Source organism: Ischnura elegans, chromosome 2, assembly GCF_921293095.1.
Source record: "Ischnura elegans chromosome 2, ioIscEleg1.1, whole genome shotgun sequence".
Taxonomy (NCBI): Eukaryota; Metazoa; Arthropoda; class Insecta; order Odonata; family Coenagrionidae; genus Ischnura; species Ischnura elegans.
This window is the reverse complement of record NC_060247.1, coordinates 89,965,644-89,989,463: the sequence shown is the minus strand read 5'-3', so window position 1 is coordinate 89,989,463 and position 23,820 is coordinate 89,965,644. Positions and strand designations below refer to the sequence as shown.

The 23,820-nt window shown below is 33.8% G+C and overlaps 2 protein-coding genes across 4 annotated transcripts in view; one reads left to right on the top strand and one right to left on the bottom strand.

The window, feature by feature from the left end:
* The window catches only part of LOC124154156 (CB1 cannabinoid receptor-interacting protein 1-like), a 189,601-nt gene extending 170,066 nt beyond the window's left edge, over positions 1-19,535 (top strand). The window contains exon 4 of one of the 3 annotated variants that reach the window (XM_046527695.1): positions 19,216-19,535. In XM_046527695.1, coding sequence (XP_046383651.1) covers positions 19,216-19,273 — 58 coding nt within the window. In that variant the 3' untranslated portion in view covers positions 19,274-19,535. Of the gene's footprint in view, positions 1-6,640; positions 10,012-19,215 lie in introns of those variants that run through there. The other 2 variants (XM_046527694.1, XM_046527693.1) reach the window with 2 other exon arrangements.
* Positions 10,002-23,820, bottom strand: part of LOC124154155 (RNA polymerase II-associated protein 1) — a 39,168-nt gene continuing 25,349 nt past the window's right edge. Inside the window, exons 20-26 of the mRNA XM_046527692.1 lie at positions 22,945-23,130; positions 22,019-22,170; positions 20,496-20,625; positions 16,407-16,572; positions 15,145-15,229; positions 14,902-15,053; positions 10,002-10,250 (exon numbers count right to left, since the gene is read on the bottom strand). Of these exons, the coding sequence (XP_046383648.1) occupies positions 10,200-10,250; positions 14,902-15,053; positions 15,145-15,229; positions 16,407-16,572; positions 20,496-20,625; positions 22,019-22,170; positions 22,945-23,130 (922 nt within the window). The 3' untranslated portion in view covers positions 10,002-10,199. The remainder of the gene's footprint in view (positions 10,251-14,901; positions 15,054-15,144; positions 15,230-16,406; positions 16,573-20,495; positions 20,626-22,018; positions 22,171-22,944; positions 23,131-23,820) is intronic.

Genomic DNA, 23,820 nt, shown 5'->3' with positions numbered 1-23,820 from the left:
TTTTAATAGAGAGATTACCAACTGTTAAGAACCAATGTGCAGTGTCAGCTCGCTTGCAGAACTCATCTGACAAATCAGCCTTGCAGAGGATACAAAATTGAGAAAGCAAGTGTGGTTATACCCTAATTAATTATTTTCTATAATAAATAGATATCTTCTACTACCCACTTTCTTTCGCATGTATGTATTCTAGATGCTGCTTCACATTAATGCACAGTATATTCAGTCAATGGAGGATTAGTGAGAAAAAATAAAAACTTAAATCTTTTTTCCTTGGTGGAAGGCCTTCCAATTTTCCTATACTGCATGCAGATCAAGCTGACTCTAAAATTAGTGAACTGAGGGGATTGTGCTGTATGCTTCTTTCCTCTTCTCACGAGAAAGCATGTTTCAATACTCCAATTTCCTCAGCCAATCTTGTGAATTGACGAAGACACATTATTACTTTGAGTAGAGATGATTGTCAGACAGATCTAAGGAATCATATCTAATACTTGAGGTATCTCACCGAAGAAGCAATTACATATGCTATGTTTCATCCTCCAGCAATAGTTCAGAAATTTAAGGGCAGAGATGAAGGAACCACCAAACCTGGATCCTCATTCCTAACAACCATGCTTATATGAATTAATAACCTCAGTAAAGAGCAATGATTAGATACATATGTACAAAATTTTAATACAATTTAGCCATTCTTGAAAATCATTACTTAATTTTTAAGAATTATAATTCCTCATTGGATACTTACGACCAATTTATTTGTTATTTATAAAATATACTCTGAGTGAGTACATATTGATATAATTGAGGGGACTAACACATTATTCAGACATGGAATTAGTGTTGGTCTTAAGAAGATGAGAAACTTCTTACTGCAGATGGCAGTGTGATATCAACCTTTGAGCTAAGGGTACAATCTCAGAGGAATCCCTTTTTGATTGAGAGAAGAATATTGCAATAAAAGCTTTGACTTTTCAATGTTTAAGACAATGTGTTATACTAGAAGACATTATATGCTATTTATGACCCAAAATGAAATATATTTCTTCTGGTACAATGATGTTTTTATTATTTCACCCTAAAAATCCTTAATACTTGACACAAGTAAGGTCAAACTCACATGCAAAGACTGAGGAAAAATGAGGGGAAGATTTATGAATGTACATAGAGGACTGAATTTTCTTCATCCCTAGGCACCTTAGAACCAATCCACCCTACAAATGCCATGATGCTTACAGTAGATTTGAAACAAGTCTTAAACATATTCATGTTAATCTATTCAAAGTGTTTCATGAGAGACATGTAGATTTCTGGAGGTAAATACAAGGGTGATTTAAAACATTCTACTTCACTAGCAATATTGCAATAATCCTTTAGCTGTAGAAAAAATCATATCTAAAATTTTCACTTGAGCAACTTAAATTTATCATCACTAATTTCAAACTACACTTTTTCTATAGAAAAGTATTTTTTCATTTTACAACTGATTTTTATTCACTTTTTTGCTAGTTTCAAACAACAGAGGTAATTTATTTATGACAGCAGCATAAAATTCTACTTGAAATTAATTCAACAACTAAAAACACAATGAAGTGCTTTTTCAAAGCAATTTACAAAATCTAACTTTGTGGAGACGGTATATTGTCCATAAATTGAAGCTAATTTTTTATCACACAATAGCAATATGCTGATTTAAATATTTGGAATAATAATTACTCAATGATTTATTTACTTCTTAAAGTGCTTACGATTATTTATCAAGTTTGGCTATATTTATGAACATGAGGATGTTAAAATACCACACCCATGTACAGGAGCTATGGAAACACCTCAAATTATATCCCTAATAACGGCCAGAAGTCATGCAGATTTCTCCTCACATTCCCTGAAAGTTACACATCTTAAATACCGTATATCTCCGAATATAGTCCCCCCTTTTTTTCCAAAAATGGCCGCGGAAAAGTAAGGGGGGGGACTATAATCGAGTGTAATCCAATTTAGCATACTAAAGGTGACCATAAAGTAATAAATAACGGCATAATGGCTAATGTTCTCGTAGTCTTTCTATTTGAGTATATTTATGAGGATTATAATCGGAGATATTAGTAAATACTGCCACGTTTTACCGGAAATTAAGACAATTTTTACCACAAATGTTGTACAGATACGATTATTCCGATTCAAATAGCATATCGAATATGCGTTTTCACGGAATCCATCGGGTAGCCGCTAATTTTTCTTGGAAAAGTATTGTTAGAATAATTCAATCGACACTGATCACTTAATGACGCAAAACAGTAAATAATTAAAATGAAAACTAAACACACACTATCATTACATTAATCGAACACTAGAATTGAATCAATAGTATATGTACCCGTCGCTCATTTAATAACTACACGATTTAAATAATTGCGAAAAATAAACAGATAAAGTGAACCTTTCGTGACGATTTAGCATTTTATTGCGTCCGTAGCTACTATACGTCCATGTGCCCGTGCGGTTCGTGTTTACAACCACTGCCTTTACGGCCTTCGCAGGACAAGAATGCGCAATAGGTGATGCATTTGTTTCTGAAAAGGCGCAATAATCGACGACTTTAAACCAGAAGCGCCGGCATTACTGCATTTGATCGAAATACAGCGACTCAGCATCGAAAGTGTAATCAATTTATTGAGGAATATCTTCAATTCGTCAGGGTAAATAGGATCGATAAATTACGTCGCATAACGTTTCGCAATTATTTCCGCGATATTTTCTTTATTAAAAATAATTTTACGTTCAACAGTGAGGTGATGGATCAAGTAGAAAGATGAGGATCAATCCTGCCGCAGATAAGAGGCCTTCAAAGACGGAGTTTCGATGCCAATTTAAAAATAGCCGTTGCAGAATACGCCGTAAATCATAGTATTTACAGCGCTAGCAAAGCGCTAATACATCGCGGAAGTCATTTCGGGGGTCTCGATGCGGCAGATTCAAAGAATTAGAGGAAAATATCGTCGAATTTGTGCGCAAATGCAGAGCAGAAGCTCTTTGTGTAACTTATGCAATGATTCGCGACGAGGCATTGAAAATTGATATAATTTTTTTCAGTTTTAATGTTTGTTGGAAAAAGTTTATTTCTTAATTTTAATACTTTGATATTTGTAAGTCCTGTAGTTTAATTGTTTTGCTTAGCAGGCATTTGATAGCAATATTTTTATAATATTTATACTTTATTTAACACAATTTTATTTAGATTTCCTAAATTCTTCAGGTCACTTGGATTTGTGATGACTTGATGGGTGTGTTACACTGGATCTAAGGAAGTTTCAGGGCCAAATGCAATACTGTTTATGGGCTTTAAGTTAAAGCTTATATATTGACATTGTCTGTAGTCATTTGGAAATCAAAAATATTAATAATTTGTGAAGGTTTAAAAAATACAATAGCCTTGGATACTTAAAAAAATTTCTCGTTTCTTCATTACATCTGGTTAAGGAACTATAAATTACTGATACATGCAATGGATCACAACATGTTTTAGGTATAGTTATTTTGTTGTGATGGAAAATATGTGAACAGATTTGTTCTTAATCTTCACAGAAAATAATAGTTTTTATCGAATCTAGAATCTTAACTTGCTAACCACAGAAAAATTGCCTTCCTTTACATTTTAAAATTTTTCCCAAAACTGAGGTCTCAAAATTGGGGGGGGGGACTATATTCGGGGGGGGACTATATTCGGAGATATACGGTAAGATACATTGTGTTGATAGCTCATTGCTCAAACATCACAAAGCCAAAGTTACAACCTACACAGAAATTTGTTGGAAAGAGTGCTCAAAAACATTGCATCAACTTTAATAATTCCAATGATCATCTTAAAGTTTCTCATTTGCATTTTTTCCACATTTTACAGAAAGAAAAGCTATGGACTTGGTAGGACTGCATTCATTCTAATTAATTTAATTCATAATAATAAAAAGGAATCCCTATATTGAAAAAATCTTAAGACGCAGTTTATTGTTTTTGTTGCAAATAAACCACATGACTTATCTTTACATTTCTTTGAATGATTCATCACAAAATTCACTACCTTTGCAATGATTTGCTTGCAAACACATACAGGGACTCTCAGTGCCTAAATTATTTCTTGAACCAACTTTACTGTAAGAGTTGATCATATTAATTTAAATTGCAATAAATGCTAGGACTCGTATGCCTTCTTATGCATGAATGTTTTCCTTATCCAGGGGAAAATAATTGTACGGCATTCATCAGCTTAAAAATTCATCAGGACTAAAACAAATTAGAGGTTAATCATTTAATTGGATACATACAAGCCGCACAACTTTCATGTCTTTGATGTAATTACCATGAGCTATTTCTATATTAGATCATGAATATAAGCATTTACTTACAAGCATTTTTATTGCATGGCTATACTAAAATAAAATACCATTTGCCTCTAGGTACTTTCACAATGGTTGCAGATAAATAGTTTGAGGTTAGCCAGTAGCTAGAAAGTAGTACTGGGTCTACCTTGTTTTATATCTCCTATCACTTAACATGAGGTCACATGAGGCAACTGGGAAGTGCAGTGTCAGTATGTATTATCAATTGAGAGGTGGCAAAGGCAATGCCCAGATGGGCATCTGTATTGTGTCTAATTCTACAGGGTTGTTACAATATTTCCCAAAAGAAATTTTCTGACTTTTCCCGGACCTTTCCCTCTCAAAAATCTTCATTTACCCTCAATTTTCCACTTCCCTTTCCATTATTACATTATACATATGAAGATAGAGGGTTAATAAAATGCAAAATTCTTTTAAAAGCATAAAATACTATATTCTCTTCAAAATACATTTTCACTATTTAAAGTAATGCATTTCTTAACATTGAAAAACTTTTACTCATAAAATTCATTTCAGTCAAATAAAATTAAGAATGTGGTGACAAATTCAGACTAAGACGTTAAACAAAATTCCAACAGGTTATCCCAACTACCTTGCATTTTGGCCTAATTTCCTCAGAGAGAAACGGCGAAACTAGGTAATTGTGTAGCAGAGGAATTTTCAACAAGTATGTATTTGTTTGAGGTTAGAAAATATCATCCATACTTGAAGACTAAATATAAAGTACCCTATTCCACACAACATTATCAGAACCTTAATTTTTCAAAAAAATAAATAAAAATTGCTTAAATGAAATTGACCTATTTCCTAAGGCGAAGTTCCTGTATTTTTCTGAAGAAGCAAACCGTAAGACAGCAAGGAGGTTCTTTTGCCTTGCCCGTAACACTACATTTTCCCTGATACCATTGATGGATTTTCCTGCCTTTTCCCTGACCTGTAGCAACCCTGTTCTAGCATCATTACACTGTGTGCAACAAAACTTGAAATAACCACTAAGTGACCTCATGTGAAGGGACTCTTATGCTAGAAACGGTAGACATCACAACAGCATTAACCATCACTGCAGCACAATTTATCCTCCCATATAAAAAAAATTCCATAGAATAACCAATATTTCATTTTTTTTAATATCTACAGTCAAGCACTTCCATGTCAGCCAATTTCTACTCTAGCACTTTCTTCTACCCTGGAATAACAGGTGAAACAGCCTCATGCTTTGTCTTGAACTTCCCCTTTCATAGAATATCCTAATTTTTCAGCTCACAATTTCCATGTAGACACTTTTGCATGTCATTATTTAAAACTTATAGCAACTAATTAGAAACAGATTTATCAAAAGGCATTATCACAAGTGAAGAGCCATACCTTCTAATTTTTATTGATTTTTTGAAGGGTATTATTGTGTTTGGGTGCACTTATTATTTTCACGAAATATTTATGCACAATTGCGGTAGCACTAAATGCCCCAAAATGTTCCCGAAAATATTAAAGGGGGTAAAAATCCATATATGTAATTTAGAGGGACAGAAAACTTACAAAAATTTACAAGTAAAAATTAAATTAGGAAAAATCTTTAACAATATGCTCCAATCCTTTCAAGCGTATGGAAAGCCAACTTTAATCCCATCTAAGTCACAAATCTGTATTTTACGGGGCAAAATACACAAATTGGTAATGATGGGCTCCAATACTACTAGCCAAAATTCTAACTTAGTATTATCACCATGCTTGTATATCATTTTATAGCCTATTTAGCTTTGATTTAGATAATTAGTGATTTATAGCAAATGGGATTAGTTGAATTAAGTGAACTTCATGCCAGAATTCCATTCAGTTCCATTAATTCAGTGGCCTTGAACAAAAAATTCTGCCAAAATGGCCATCAGAATCATTTCTAGAGCTTGAAAGATACATGAGTATTATGGACACTTCCAAAATTTACAACCATTCAAGCCTCTTAATTATTTTTCACTATATTTGAAATCATTCATTGAATACAACAGTTCACATTTATCCACCAGTTCTCATTATGCAATCAGCAGTTATATATTACTAACTAAAAAGAGCTTATGAGCTAAACAATTCATTAATACTAAATTTTTCAAAACAGTACTAAGAAGTAAATGATCCAACGCAATATTTTAAGATAAACACGAACTTTTCACCGCTGATAAAAAAATATGAAGGGAAAATCAAAGGTTTACTCAAGGGAAATGACTTTCTCTTCTTGATTCCTATTACAGGAAATTCAACTGGATTGTGTGTAAAAAATTTTTAAGCAATCAGTCATTGATACTCTGTTTCAAGGCTCCCACAACTGAAATGCAACACTCCAGAGAAGGAGAATAACATATCTACATCTGGATCCCCGTGCCGTCGACATACCTAATAAAGGCAACGCAAGAACTCCAGATCCTCAGTACAGATCACCACCCATGCCTGCAAACACATTGCTCGTGGCGAACTCCAACCCTATACCTCTTTCTACCCCTAAACCTGGCAACTGCTACAGGAATCTGCAGCTGCAGGCATAAGGTTCAGCCCAGAAGAGAGTGCGTGGTCTAAAGCTGCTTTTCCACTGGGGAAGACCAACTGTGTGCCGTCATCACCGCTTTGGAGATGGTCACACCCCATTGGTGGCAACTGGATCAAGTTGCAAGGACAGTTTGATGTCCCCCCCCTCATGATAACTGCCACCAAAATTCTTAACTTTAAGGCAGACAGCTTCATCTACTCCATCGCTCGAGGACTTAGCTTCTTTTTCCACATTTGTATGGCTTTAAAGTCTGACATAACAGTTTTTGATGCAAAGACGGACTGCAATATTGAGAGCTTGAAACTTTTGTGTGCAATGGATAAAACACAGCAAAACTCATGTCTGTCAACAGCAAGTATTTGTACTTATTCCGTATCTTGTCATTTTCAGTAGCATTATATATATCATATGGGTTTACTTTTCTGAGGATTGTTCAGGAAATTTTAATATAACATATCATGTACGTTTGAGTACCTTCAAACTATTTTAACTCCGTATAATGCAGATAATGATTTAATGATTATATATCATGTAACCAAGCTTCAATTATGATAGCTAAACTTCTCCCTAACATATTTACAGGGTATTAAACAATGGATTTCCGCTTTCCAAGCAAACTTCATCAACTATAATACGAACACGAGAGAATGTAATGATTCCATCGCACACAGAGGGATACAAGACATTTTTTACCTGCGAAAAAAAATCTCAACTCTGCCAATCATTGATTACCCTTCCTTACACTGAAACAACTTTTCCACATTTGCAGTTAAATTTTGACCAAACTGCTTCAAAAGAAAAATGGCTTTCTGACTGCTTAGAATACATACATTTCATAATTGAAATTAAACACTTATGAGCACAAATCTCTACTTTAAGTTTAAATGAATTCTTCTATTGATTCTACCTTTGCCTAACATATCAAGAGTCAAGTTTAAGTTACTTAAACAATGATATGATATCGTAGGCAAAAAATATTTTATTGCTTAGTGACTTTTCAAATCGACAGATCTGCTAAAAAAACTGTAACATTCAGCATTTCCAATATGTACAATATTTAATAAATTTTGAACACTGAGCTTATGATACATGTGTGATATTTACAAACGATTTCTACGCTCCGTGAATTTATGCATTGTAAAAAAAGAAAAATAATGCTCCTTTTCATACATTTTTCAAATTGAAAGGTATGCATTTAGCCGTTTCATATTTATTTCATTAAAATCAACATAGTAACTCTTATACTGTCAGATTTATGGTGATTCACCCACACAATTTGCTTTGATCCAATCCATCCCACCCATCAGAGAATAAATGTAATCAGGGCTGTAAAATATTCACATAATATACGGGTATCAATACTTATCATTACAATTTCAAATCAAATAAAATAAAAAAATAAATGGGACATCACTATCCTCTTTTGTACAATCAGTTCAAATATGCCTATTTCACGACAACCACAGAGGAAACCTACAACAATCAACAGACTTCAAGCCCTAAATGACGACCATTTGCAATGAATTAAATGTTCTATCCTGAAAAAAATCCAAGACACCCTGGTCAATAAGGACCTTCAATGAGACAAGAAATACATAAAATACATCTAATGAAGTATGACAAGATTTCCGAAAGGTTGCAAGAAAATTTTTCAAACTTCCCATTACATCCCTTCTTGGCTTCAGTACAAATCTTAAGGGCACCAAGCTATCCTAATATTCTGAATGAAAGAGAATACGTAGTGATCATGATTCAAATCTGCTTAAGCTGCAATGGCATATCTACCAGCTGAGCAAACTCATACTACATTTTTTTATTCCAACGCTTTCTACATACATTTTTTGGAAGGCAAATTTTTGTCAGGGATTTCAAAATTTTGCTTAGAAATGAACTCCATGTTTTTGCTTGGATAAATTAAAGTTATTCACAAGAAATCTTGAATTGCTATTAAGAAAATAATGCACACACTGTATGAGAAATATGAATCCAATACACATGTTGACACTTAGAGCAACTAAAAGCAAGTAGGAGAGGCAATGTGTCAATACATTGAGGCTATCTAACGGTTGAAGCAGTGAGCTTGATAGCATCACTGCATAAACTTTAAAATTGGTCAAGTAATACAGAACTTGAATTTTGAAGAAAAGTTATTTAAAAAACAGTGAGCGCACACATTAACAGAGAGATGCATGTTACGAGTAAATTCTTTTGTATACCATTCAGTACCTTAATTTCATGTTTCCATTGATACATTATACAAATGCTTGGGCATTTTCAAGCATAAAATTTCCCTTTACCAATGAATTAGTGATTCCTGTTCATTTGGATACCAAAGTCATTCATGAAACTGCAGAAGAAGACTTCCATTACCATTCACCACTGCAAGAGTTCGAAACTTAACAGTGATTACTTCTTGTAACACCTTTATGTTGATTAGATTTGCTTTTACACTAAAGAAATATTTACAATACACTCAGAGAATAATCTAAATCATTGTGTCCAACCTGCCCTCAAAGACCATTTATTAATAACAGGAAGGTGAACTTGGGATTGCATAAGCTTTTCATATAAAAATACATGTACAAACCATTTCTTTAAGGTATGGTTTTGGACACCAATTCATTTCTCACTTCATGTGAACTCTATCCAAAAGTGATTGTAGTAATAATTCACAACTTTCAAAGATATTCAAAAGCATAAACAGAAAATAATGCTCTGATGAAGTATTGATTCCGCTCATGTCCGCAAAAGTTGAACAGGTGGAAAAGTAATCAACAGTTTGTCACAGTGTTGCTTTTCAAAACTTTCTCACATCATACATTCACATATCAATTTCATGAGGAATTAAATATTGGTTTACTTGTACCATTTACTGCTGTTCATTAATTTTTTCTGTAATAAAAACAGATCCTCAGGGAATCATTTGTTTTTTTACTGATTTTGAAGAAATGTGCTACTTAAGGTATCATGACCTTTAAGAAATTGTTACCTAGCAAGAATCAAATAATTGCTGCACGAAAATGAAAGTACATAATAAAACAGTGTAAAATGACTGGCTAATAAAGCAATCTGTATAAATGTGTCTTTATTTAATTGAAATATAACATACCTGACACACAATTGTCCACAGTCAATTCACAGGTGCCTATACACAATATGTAAGCATGGGAGACTCAAAGAAACCCAAAGAAGCTCAGCAAGTTACCTAAGCATCATCACTTTACACGGTCAAGTTGCAACAAGTCCTGAGGTCTGGATTATTAAGTTCAATCAGCAGCACTCCACCCAGAATATTTCAGCAGTAAATTGGAGAGATGCTGTAAGACGAACAAACAATGAAAACAATTTATCAACAGATGTTTTTTAAGAATAAGTACAGAGTAATCATAGTGATTGAATGCAATGGATTCTCTCATTCACCACAGCAAATATGTATGTACTGGAAAAATTTGTGAGGATAGAATGAAAATGTGATTTATTCAGCAAACTTATTTTTTATTTGCATGATATATGACTCTCAAGTCCATACACATAGTTTTCATACCCAATTATTTTTTTTACCTATACAATATACTATTAATCAACCATGACTTACTTTCAGACCCCTCAAGAAAATTACTGAAAAAGCATCAAAAGCTGAGAAAAATTCAATAAATGATATAGATATTTCCTACAGTGACAAGTTAGAACCTTCTTGTATCACTCAACACTGCATGAAACTATAAAGCACCGGTAATATCGGCAAAGGAAAGAGTAAATGAAGTGCCTTCACAGGATATCAGCCCAAAGAATATAGCCTTAAATCTATGTTGAATTAACTGCTTTTAACTCCCATTTTTTGCTAATGCTAATACCTATCCTAACCTCCAGGCTGTAATATCCAAATTCAATAGGTGCTTTTTACCCTTATGTGGATTCATTTAAGTAATATAGCTCATAATTACATCAGCTTTGATGCCATAGAACTTTTTTTCTTTAGAAAATATCCACTGCGATACTGGAATAGAGCATTGAAGACCATACTATAGTTTGAAACTACTGTAAATAAGAGTTCAAACTGGTATCAAAGTATCTATATTAATACATATCAATAGTACTGTATCTTCACTTCCAGATAGCAACATAGTTCATTTTTCTTGGCAGACCAAAATAAGCATTCATAGTTATTTTAGAATTTTACCCTATAACTATAACTTATTTCTAAAGCTACATATTCATCTCCAGCCATTAATAGAATGTCTACAAATAGACTGATCAATTATTTCATTTAATTGGTACCCAATGACAAGTGGGTAGACTCATCTGGGTGCCCAATGAATCTTGATTTTATGAGTTTTTTCAGGCTTGCCATCAGGTAAGAATATGAAAATTCAGCCAATGTTTCCAGTCCTGACTCATCACCCACTCTCCAAGCTACTGATGCAAATTTATAGTGCAAGCCAAAGAAAACTTCATTCATATTATTTGCCAGGAAAGTGTAAAAGCATACAAAACCTTAGTTTACTTATCACAAAGTTATTTCAGTTTAATTTTTTATTTCATTAATTCGTGCTTTCACCCAAAATAACATGTTTTTGATGAAATACATGTTACAACTCATTTCACATTTTCTGACAATTTTTTTCAATTTCTTCTCTCGATTTAGAAATGAAAAAAATTTAGAGGCCAACTCAAGGTGATTTTAATAACTAAACACGAACCCAAATTAAATCACAGGTTTTACTTTAAAAATCTTGTTCCTCAAGCTACAACCTTATGATTGTGGGGAAGTTTTCTCTATCCAATTACATCTAGAGCTGCACAGGTGGGAGTGCATAATTCTCAATTACTCTCAGAAGGCCATGCTAAATAGGACGCAGGGTAGGAATAGGGCAATAAGTAGTCCATCTGATACATTAAAAGCAGCTCCAACTTCCCTAAAAACATGGAGCTGAAACAGATGAGCCTTTGAAACTCTTATAATAAGTCCCAGTCTTTAAGGGTAGTTATTATTCAAGGTAGCGAGGTCTCTATCATGGAAATTTACATAGCAAGTACTTATCAGCAACATGCAAGAGAAAAGATGAAGATGGAGACAATGAAAGCAGTGATGAATGTAGGCACGTGGCATTTGAGGACCCGGATAGAGTAGTTTAATAAAAGAATACCAAAAGAGAAATGGAGACTATACATCTATGCTGGGGCTGAGGTTCCACAGAGGCCAAATGGGGGCAATTGGCAATATAGGTGCACAGTAACACAAACTGATGGGAAGGAGAGTCAACAATAGGTAGCACCTGTTTTAAATAGAGAAGTGGACAAAAGAGTGGGAGGTATTGAATATGTACATGATAGGATTCTGGTAGTGGAAATTGAACTTTGGCTCATTAATCCCATGGTGGAACATGCACACTAGTAACCATAGGGAGGAGGAAGTAAATGGGATATATGAAGAGAAAGATGTAATACTGTATTTTCTCATGCATCAGAGGCACCTATTTTTTTCACATTATCTTGAGTGCATGGCTCACAAGCAAGCTGCTGAGGTTGGTGGCCAATTTGTTGATTCTTCGGAAAAAGCATAATGAAGAAGTTCCGTTATGTTATGATAATGTAAACCCTGCTCTTTTTCTTTTTGATAATACACATTATTTTGGGTCGTTTTATTCAAAATTGTTATTTTTCTATATTTATTGCCCAAAAATAAGGTGCGCACCTTACATGAGGAGCAACATGGTTCATGAGAATTAACTGTAACTAGGGATATGATAGTTAAGAAAAATCACTAAGTGATGGGAATTTGAATGCCCCAGTAGGGGATGGAAGGGCAGAAATAAATTGGGAAATTAGGATAAGGAATGTGTAACCACCAGGGTACGAAAGCATTAGCAGTAAGCAGGAAATGAGACACAGCAAGAAACATAGAATCTATGACGAAGACCAAGAGAAGGGAAAACTGAGAGCTATTGGAGAATAGTAGACAATATGGAGAGAGTGATAATATAGAGACCGTCAATGAAGTGAGGGAGAGGGTTAAAATGGGAAAAGTCTAAACCACAGAGAATTAAACTGAATACACAGACTGCAAAAGGATTAAGAAACCATGGATAATGGAGGAAATTTTTTAGGAAATGAGGGAGAGAAGATAAAGGAAAGAACTCAGATAAAGGGAAAGGGAAGATGATGCATAGGGAAATAAGTAATACAAGACAGAAGGAAACAAGATGGCAAGAAAGGTAGTCTTGGTTTCTGGTGTTTCTGCAGTAAGCTTTGGCTCATTACATATTTTGTAAAGTATTAATTAAATGACCTCATGGAAACCAACTTTCATGCAATGGTGTATTAGCACCATTTTATAAAATGACTGCAAAAAAAATATTTGTGGCATAAAAATTCCATGCTTAAGTTTTTACACTCATTTCTTAGGTACTCATTCAGAAGTAACATTTTTTAAAGTTGTATTTCAGATTTTACACAGAAATAAACTGTTCCAAATCTTCCTCATTAAGTGGTGAGAATAATCCTTGCCAGCACTCACTGCTAGCTAATGTAAGCTTTGTTTAGATTCTCTATATGAATTAGTTATAGTATTTAGTGCCTTGAGTAGTAGTAAACAAAGTTTTGAAATCATGTCATTACATACACTATGGAAAGCTCTGACAGCCTACGCAAAATAAGACTTGACAGGTGTGCTTGCAGGAAAACTACCATGAGGTACTCATTTATTTTACTGAAAAATATCCGCAAAATATGATACATACATGAAAATTTCCATAATCACATCTTTTTTAATGTTGCTGTGATGCAAAATGATAATATATATAAACAAACACAGCCTATGAGGTAAGACAACGTTTCTGAATGCAGCTTGTCTAAAAATTAATCCACCAGGACTGTCAGGACTAACTTACACTTGGGGTAGGTGAGCATTCCTACTGCACTGGCACACAGAGCACAAAAAGAGCCTTAGAAATGAGCCATATTCTGTCTGCTTGGTACACGACATTCATGGACATTAATGAGAATGGAAAATAATGACAAAAATATGTAACTTTATATGCAACAACTGTCTTCTGCACTGGGTAGTCATTAAGGTCCAACTGGGTAGCTACTTCCTCTCAGTTACAGAATTACATACACAAAGACAATGTCATGAAGATCCTATGCAAGATTTTAACATAATTTTATCGCAGCAATTTTGGACCTCAATGACTTCTTCCCACATTATCAGGAATGATTACCACAAATTATAACAATCACGTTTTCCAGGCTTCCACTGCATTGTATGTTGTGGTTTACCATAGAAGCCTTTGCAAACAAAAGCAAATTATGCATTAAACTAATACTTTCATATAATCCTTGCAAAATGATTTTAGAAAGACAAAATGGCTATTGTTTTTGTAATTCACTCTTTGAAAGAGATATTAAATTATCTCATCGAACAAGTGGCAATGACAATTTCATTTCTATTTGATTGCACCAGCATAGAGGCATGAATTTAGGATTCACTAGCTAAATTTAACCAATCCTAATGAAATGGGAACATCATCTTCAAATGTCAAGATTTAATTGGATTATCATAAGAATTTCTTTCATGAGAACACAGCACACTTAAAATTCATAACTCTTTGGAAGTTAACAAAAATAATAATAAAAAGTATGAAAATAAACTCATTAATTAAATTCTGTTAAAATTAAAAAATATATTTTGACTTTGCACAGTTTGAAGCCACATATATAAGATTAATTTATCGACATGATGGGTCAGTTCTAATACCAGCTCAGTTCTTGGCATCTGTTTTCAGTTCTGATACTTAACACTTTCCTTTTCATTACTAAATTTTCAAAAGTAATCCATTATTTTACCTTGAAAATTCATTTTTTTCCAGACAACCAAATTGTCATCAAAGTCATGCACACACATAGTACATTACAGTACAAAATAATACTACTTTCTAAAAAAACTTGAGATGTAGCATGCACACATACCTTGTCAGGAAGCTTTTCAACTTTAGATCTAAGGGACTTAATGACGGGCTCTGGAATAACCTCTGCTGCATCTAACTTTCCTTGAAGGGCTGTACCAAGGTGATGTACAGCAATCTTGTATGGAACAGGGCTTCGAACATCCCTCACTATACCTATTTGCAAACAATTAATTTTTGAATTGGGGAAAGGATTTACATTTCACAACAAATGACTCGATTATCTTGCATGGTATGAACAGCTTACCGACAGCAAGAGCTCGAAGGTATAATTCAAGAAGCACTGGATCCCTCTCTGGGGGCTCCAAAAATATTTCTAGAGGCACCATGAGCTGAAATAAAAAGAACATATCGATGAGCAAAGCTTTCGCATGCAAAAGCTGACAGCTACAAAAACTGCTGCAAACAATGCGTACACATTATTAAGAATTAAATAAAACATTTCAAAGGAATTAAATACTGATTATCTAATGCAACATAATTAAGGAGCTAGCCCAAATTATGCTTGGGGCAAGAAAACTGCAACCTTCCTTCTCTGACTTTAACTGCAACAAGAGACAGACAATGTGAGGTGTTTAGATTACCTTCATCTGACTACAGCCTAAGAATAGCATACCATCAGAAAGGAAAAAGATATTTTATGCAGATCATTAGCAGTGAAACAAACTTTTTCAGGATACTTTTACAAGGTATACTGCACGAGAAAGTATTGATAATTGTTTGGCTGGATATTAAATTTTTAACGTGGCCAGCTATAATATTTACATAAAGCAAAGCAAGATTTTTTTGACAATTATGAGGAATGATTAAACTCTAGATAATTCAAAATAGAAAATATCATGCCAGGTCATTAACCCTTTTCATGCCATTCCATTTAGCCTGGCATACGTACCGAAGAATGCCATTGCTTTTTTTGTGAATTTGTAGGTTTTAACTTCAAAATTTATATAAAGCCTAATATGAAGCTAATATTTTCTCATGTGCTCTTAATACTTAGATGCATGTTTAAGCAATGACAAACAGTCACAAAAGCTACAAAATGCACACAAAAAAGGATCGGCCTGCAAGCACTAGTTAAATAAAATAATGAGGAAGTCCACTGGATCTACAAAACTAATCTATAAAACAAATAAAAAGATTTCTCTCGATAGCACTTTAAATGAGGGACTGTAATGTTGCTCTGACATGATAGATATGTTATACATATGAAAAACCTTTCTTCTACAATGGCAAAATGACATACCTTTTGGCTCTTGTGAAAAACAAATCTACCATTCAATAACTAAACATATATTAGATAGATACATTAGGAATTCATATATTTGATAAAATATGATGGCATGAAAATTATCAAGACATACACACTGTCTTCTCGACAAAGCAGCTGAAAGTTTTAAAACTTCCCAACTTGTAATTAATTAAAAATATATGAATCATGAATGGCTGATTTTCCAGATATGCTCTCTGGGCATTGTCGATTGGCTATTTCAGTAATAATATGAACCTTACCTGAGAAACAGCTGTTGTGCAAGCTCGTAAAACATCAGCTCTCTCACCCCAAACCAGTAATCTATAGTTCAGGTTATGTCTCTGGGCCAAAGGCATCAATATAACATGGGAAAACAAGGCATCTCCATAGGAGACAGCATCAAATTGCAAAAGCAATTGAACATACCTTTAAGAATAAATGAAGAAAAAAAAGGTTAAGATTTTCCCTTTTCTTTAGACTCACAGAAGAATTTCCAGAATCATACAATGCTAAAATTTACATCACCCAAGTTATTTAATGTATTCTTTCATAAACACAGCCTCAAGTTGCAAATCAATATTTTAACTATCAATACTTTTCTCAAGACCAATACAAAAAATCAGAAATTTATGAATTAATGTATCAGTTCATGTTAGTTGTGATTGGCCTTTGCGACAAAAAAGTATTTTTTTAAATCAAATCAAGGCCAAAATATATTTTACTATGCAGAATGACAAGATTCGCCGATATACCATAGGGGTGGCCAACCAAAATGATCTTCAGAGCCACTTTGGGAAAGCATCATAACCCCGCGGACCACATATTAAATTATAAATGCCCGCATAGAATATAAAATCACAAATGAATAAGGGCACAAATATTTTTAAACATGCATTTTCATTACTTTAGTCATTGTAAAATAAATATTTATTATGAGTATGAATAATCTCGCTGACCGAAAATGTTCAAGTGGCCTGGGGGCAGCGGATTTTCCATCCCTGCCTTAAGGTATCAGACAATTGTGATTTGACTTCCATATTTGCAGGTTACCTGTAGCATGTACTATGTACAAAGATTACATGGAGGAAAAATCATTTCCCTTAATCAGGAATCACACCTGGAATTCATAAATTCATACCACGTGTTCCACCACTTAGATTGCCAAGGCATCTTTTTTGTCATTGGAGATTTTTGGAATTTTAGGATATCCTGGTTCAAATCCTGATCAAGGCAAATGATTCCTCCACAAAGGAATTTTTACACTTAATGTGCACTCCCTAGTGTAGTGTAAAGGTACATTACTGACTGGTAGAAGTTTAACTTCTAGAATAATGTACTACTAAAGCTACCACAAATCTAAATGTGCTTACATATTAGCAAATCAAATACTTTATTTTTGCTTGCCAATAAAGTTTTGTAATATCTTGGGGGAAAACACAGAAAAAAATCATACTTAACCATAAAAGAAACACAAAATAAATCAACTAATTCCAAAAACTAAAGGGCCAAAGACGTGAAATTTTACGCAAGCACAAACATATGAAAATGAAGAGGAAGTGTCTGCACACAGTAAGCCAAATAAGTGAGAATGTATTAGTTGAGAAAGGTATGGTTTGCGAGAAATAACATAAGCAGTTAAGCTAAAGATCCGCTTTAATTAACTAAAGAACTATTGTTCAATACAAAGAGATTGCTCCGATCTTTCACCAACATAACTGAACACTGGCTAGTGAGTGACTGCCTCTTGCACACTTGGATCACACCACAGAGCATCTACAATTAGCATGCGCATGCGCACATACCAGATAGCGCTGATATTACAATATTATTCACATTATTCTTAACAGTATTTAAATTTTACAGCTGCCGCCTAATGCCTGTATGGCAAATGACAAGATAAGTACTCAGTCACCATACTTTATAAGATATGCCTTTCAGTCATCAGAGAGAGTTGGACATCAGTATTTCTTAAAAATCAACCAATTTTCTAGCCAAATTTTTGAAAAACCCTTGGACCCGGCTGGAAACCTGAGAACTCTTCCTCCACAAAATTTTGAAAATTTTATTCTGCATCATAATGGCGTGAGATTTTTCATAAACTAACTCATGCATGAAAAAGTTCTAATCCTCCACAATAGTTGAACTTCTAATTGAGTTCAAGTTTGGAGGAGGACTAGAAAATTTTTAGTAACGAGCTACTTTACAAAAATTCTCAAGCCTTGATGATGCAAAAATAAAATTTGCAAAATTATAAGTAATTTACATACATTGCATGAGAAATATCAAATTTATACTGCAAGATATACATACATACATTGATAGAGAAGGATTAAGCACGAAAGACATGAGAAAATAATGTCAATCACCATTAAGGTACTAATTACCTGAATAGAATAGTTTTTTTACAAGAAATTTTTTTAAATTTTGATTCGAAAACATCGTTAGATTTTACACGTTTAAAAATCATTTATTCATTCTGATACCAATTTCTTTTGGTCCTAATTTTTTGGAACTGGTTCTAATATTAGTTGGGTGAAGATAATAAGAGTTTCTGGTGTTCTAATCTCCAATAACTTCAAGACATATATTAATAAAAAGGTCAAGAAATATTCATTATACTTTATAATGTACTCCATGGGTAATAGCCCTTTTAAAAAACTTCAAAAGATCAATGTAGCAACATTATTAGTTTGTCATCGCTTTGTGTTTTCAGTATTATCAGTTGAAAAGTAACACTATCCAAAGCTCTCTTGAGTGTCATTTAAAGTAATGTTTGCCGAAAGTAGTCGCCTAATCATTCATTATTTAAAAACACATTTTTGTAGATGGCTGGATTTTTAACGAATTAAAAATTTATTTCATTACAATCACTCAAAGAGAGAATACTCTTTAAGCCACAAAGAGAGATTAATACATTTCAAAGGAAAATTAATAACTTCTTCAGTCAAATTTAACTTTATCATCTTGGTGTATTTTATGGCAATTGCTATTGAAATAGCACCTACAGATGTAACAGAATATGAATTAGTGTCTTAATAAATGTAATTTTTTTATTCTTTCCTTCCCCAGAACAACAGACAATGCTTTGTCAAAATTTGGAGGGAATTGGAAACAAAATACTGTATAAGGCAACATTCATTCAATGGGAAGTTTTTAATGCTGAAAATAATCAACTGTAATAATAAAAGACTGTCAACAAAACCAACTAAATAAAAATTTAATACATTTAATATTGGTGTACTAACTTTTCACTATTTATAAAATAAAAGAATACCTTCAACACCTTGATTACAAGATAACTGCACCTAAACAACACTACAAGGGTAAGGGATGTACTGCATAATGTGTGAATATATGCATGTTAACAAAATGAAAAAATAAAAAAAAAAGAATTCTATTATTGCTCGACAGCTTCCAACTGCATGATTGTTAATAAAAATAGTATGAACTTAAACCCTGTCAATAATTTTAAATAAATGTAAGAGGAAATATGTTTTAAAAATCATCAAAACTGAGCATAGATTTTAGAAAAACCTGTAGTGTCAATAACTGCCAAAATTTCAACATTTCATTACATATTTTTATTTCTTCTGCGATCATTGTACATCAAAAATACTTCATCGCTCAAGGTATTTGGGTCTTCAACTATAAGAGTTGCCTATCCCTAACCTTTTAAGCCAAATGTTGATCATAGATGATGGCTAGCTCTAAAACATGGGTAAGTTAGGTAACTAATAAATTAATATACAACCAGCAATGCACAGTTTACTTATGCCACAGCAAGTTGTCACTGATGCTGTTTATGTCCAGCTTTGTAATAGTTGCATTGCAAAAGAATCTAACCTGAAATGCACGAACTGATTCATGATGATCCCTCTTCATAGCTATGAAATTATATTAAAACACATAGTATATTGATTCAGTTTATGCCACAGCCAGGAGATGACAAGAGTGATGCACGTGCCTCATTCTTCCCATAACCTGTCCTGACTAGGAAAATTACACTGCACATGGGTGAATTTCCAGTACAAAAATGCGCTCTACTTCTACTCTTATTTTTTTACTATTTTTGGGACAGGGATTCATTTATGGCATACTTTGGCAGAATAGACGTCAAAAGGTGGAAAGCATGGGAAAACGGCAGTTTCTGGAAGTATTCAAGGTAGCAATGGAAGGGAACTACGTCAACAAAGGGGTTAGTAGTAGCCATGTGGAGGATGATGGAGAAAGCAACAAAGAAGTATGATAGCACGGAAAATGAATATATGTATACTTTGAATGTATGTTGTATGTTTATGGCTTTATTTCTAGGGGTGAAAGCATGGCTTTCAGGATAAAGTATGACTTACAAATCTTTAAAGGGTGGCAATCCTGGAAACCGCTCATCAAAGTCAAATTCTTCATGGCCCTGTTTGAGCACCTCCCTAAGAATCACACTGAGGTGAACATGAACTTGTGGTTCCAGGAAAAGGTCATTTCCTAAAAACAATGAAGAATTTGATGTTCAAGGAAAAACTCAACATGAATGAATCAAATTAAGCTGATATATAAGGAAAGACAGTTCATCCCCTCATGGAAAATTTCATGCCCACATGGAAAATGCAACCGGAAATATTATTAATTACCGTATATGTCTGAATATAGTCCCCCCTTTTTTTCCAAAAATGCCCAAGGTAAAAGTAAAGGGGGGGGACAATATTCGAACACATTTTTTAAACTTTTCCCGAAACTGAAGCCTCAAAATTAGGGGGAGGGGACTATATTCAGAGGGGGACTATATTCGGAGAAATATGGTAATTGAAAGCAGGAATTACAAATTTGGTGGTTGGACATTATTTGGCAAACAACAGGATACGAGAAATTATTTATATAAGGATGAATTTGTCACTAATTGTTTCCAGTTCTTTCATCTAGAGCCCCCTTTTCACTGCCTAAGTTCAAAATCCTTAAATAATTTTAATTAGGCAATATTGAAAACTATCAAAAATAGCGCATCAAGTTCTCACAATAGTGATTGGTTCAATATAATCATTAATATTTTTAAACCATGCTATAATTATATGCGATAGCACCTAAACATTAGATAATTCAGGCTTCTAATTCTATTAAAAAGAACAAACTTAGAAGAAATGAAAGACCCAAAATATGTAGACCCAAAGTATGAGGTGGGTGATCTACGAGGCCGGGCAAGCCAAAGAAATGAGGAAATTAAAAAAAAAATATGTACCATGGCCTACCAAAATAGCTTCATGAACCAAAAGTAAGAGCATGGCTGTGCACATTAATTAAACTAAGATCAAAGGAGCAAACCCATGCCAAATAAACACAAAAGCAAGAGGGAAGAAAACATAGGTTATCACCCCTTGCCCTTCTCCAGCAATTAAAAAAAGCACAACCATTATGAGCAATGAAGAAAGGATAAGGCCCAACTATTGACCAACCCCAAATGCTCCAATACCAACAAGTGCCCTTCTTGATATTTTTCCTCAGTTAATGCCTTGATAATTCATTTATATTTCAGTAGTAACAGCAAAGAGAGTCATTTTGCTCAAGGCACAAAGATGCAGCTTGAAGATATTCAATTTTGTGCCCTTTGTAAAACAATCTGAAGAGTCACTTGTTTCTTACCAAATAAAAAACATCCATTCCAAATGACATTCCTCACTTTAAATATCTGAAACTTTTAAATTTAAATACTTAATGGGTAAGGAAGTTTGATAACAAGATATGTCATAGGTAAAATATAAATTTGGCACAACAGCCATTTACTAAATTGCATGCAAATAAGAGATAAGTAGGTGTTGTCTATGCACTATCAACAATATTCAATCCCAAACCCGTTGGATCTCATAAGTGGATGAGGATTACAAACCTGTCAAAAATACATATGATAAATAACTGAAACGAAGAGTTGGAGACACCAAAGCTGTAGAAGTGGGACGCAGAAACTCCATCAGCAGAATCCACTGGAGACAAGCCTCAGCTAATTCAACTTTTTCAGGTGAACTATTCTCAATCCTCGAGCTAAAATTCAAACGTTATTAAAAAAATTTTAGTCACATATACAGCATAATGTCCTTCAATATAAACTTGAAGCCCTTTGGATTTGGGCACCTCAATGAGGATTAGAAGTTAAGAAGGGTTCAGTTTGAACATGGAAACATTACTGACTACAGCAAAACTTCTCGTGGAAAATAAAAAGAAAAGAATCTAAAATAGCTTCTGTGAAAGAGTAATATGTATTTGGAGAGGTTTAGTTAAAGTTATTTCATAACACCTCTAATTTCCAATGAATATTTTTAAGACACATCCATTCTGCATGAATTAATGAAAAAGGGTAAATCCAAGAAATAACCAAACAGTGACAAATATCTAATCATGATTCCTAATCCAAATCATATGCAATCATGCACTTTCTTCAAAATACTTGCCATGAGTTTACAATTCAAGACAGGTTATGCTCCAATTATCATTTGATTCAAATTACAAAAATGCCTACAGTTATTTTGAAAAATAAAATACATACTACTAAATACAGCAATATATCTTAACATCCATAAACTCTGAATACATATGATAGTGATCAGTGTAATCCCAGAAACGTTTATCAATAAGTAATCCGTTTCATTTATTACATGGAGAAATCAACGGAAATTTTATGAAAGCAGAAATTACACACCTAACTCATCCACAAAGATAAAATTTTGGAATAACAGCTATCTTATTCTGCCAGTGACACTCTTTATGGCATTTAATCACATTTCTGAGAATTTTACGGTATTTCATTGCATTTCTCACCTTCGCTCCCTTTGGGTGCCACATATATCAGCAAGTATCTTGTAAAACCAACTGACACCCAAACAGTGGCCACTACTTGCTGTCTGAAATAGAAAAGATGGAAACTCATGGGCCAAATTCAAAGGTCCATGTTTCTTGTCCTTGAGAGCCAACTGTTTCAACATCACATTAGCAATGTTTGGCAGCCTACAAAGTCAAAAAGGAAAGAGCATGAAACATTTTTATTAGCATGATTAGATGCTAGTTTACACGAAATATTAGCAAAAAATTAACTTTAGGGAGAACTTTACATAGATTCTGTACGCTTAGGATAATTGTTCATAGAAAAATAATAGCATGGAAACTGGCTAAATTAACAGGAAAATTAAGGAAGGATTAAGTACATTTTGGATAAGCATGAATATTGTTGAGAGCCCACTGTCACAGTCATTTCTTTCATATGCTTTTTATTCCTGTTTTTGAAACTACAAACTCATAATACGGAATCTCAGAATGAAAAATAAGGAGATCAGGTTGATGTGGTGGCTAAAGTGTAGGCTTCCAACCCCGTGGGCTCAGTTCAAATCCCAGCGGTGGCATAGAATTTTCAGAGACTGCCCGATCCCTGCTTGAATGCTGTGTGGAGGACATTTCAAGCGTAACACAACATCTGTTGGATAGGACGTTAAGCCGTGGTCCCCTTGGTACCTTTTGCTGTTAAGATTAGGCTAATGCCAATGCCAGGTTTCTCTCCACCCTTCCTTCTATCCTATTCCTTCACAAATGACCTCAGCTGTCGGTCACCTCCTCCAAATACCTTACTACCATGAAACATAACATGGATGTAAATATGAAATGGAGGAATACGGCCTGGAAATAGTATCAAAGCAGCTAAGG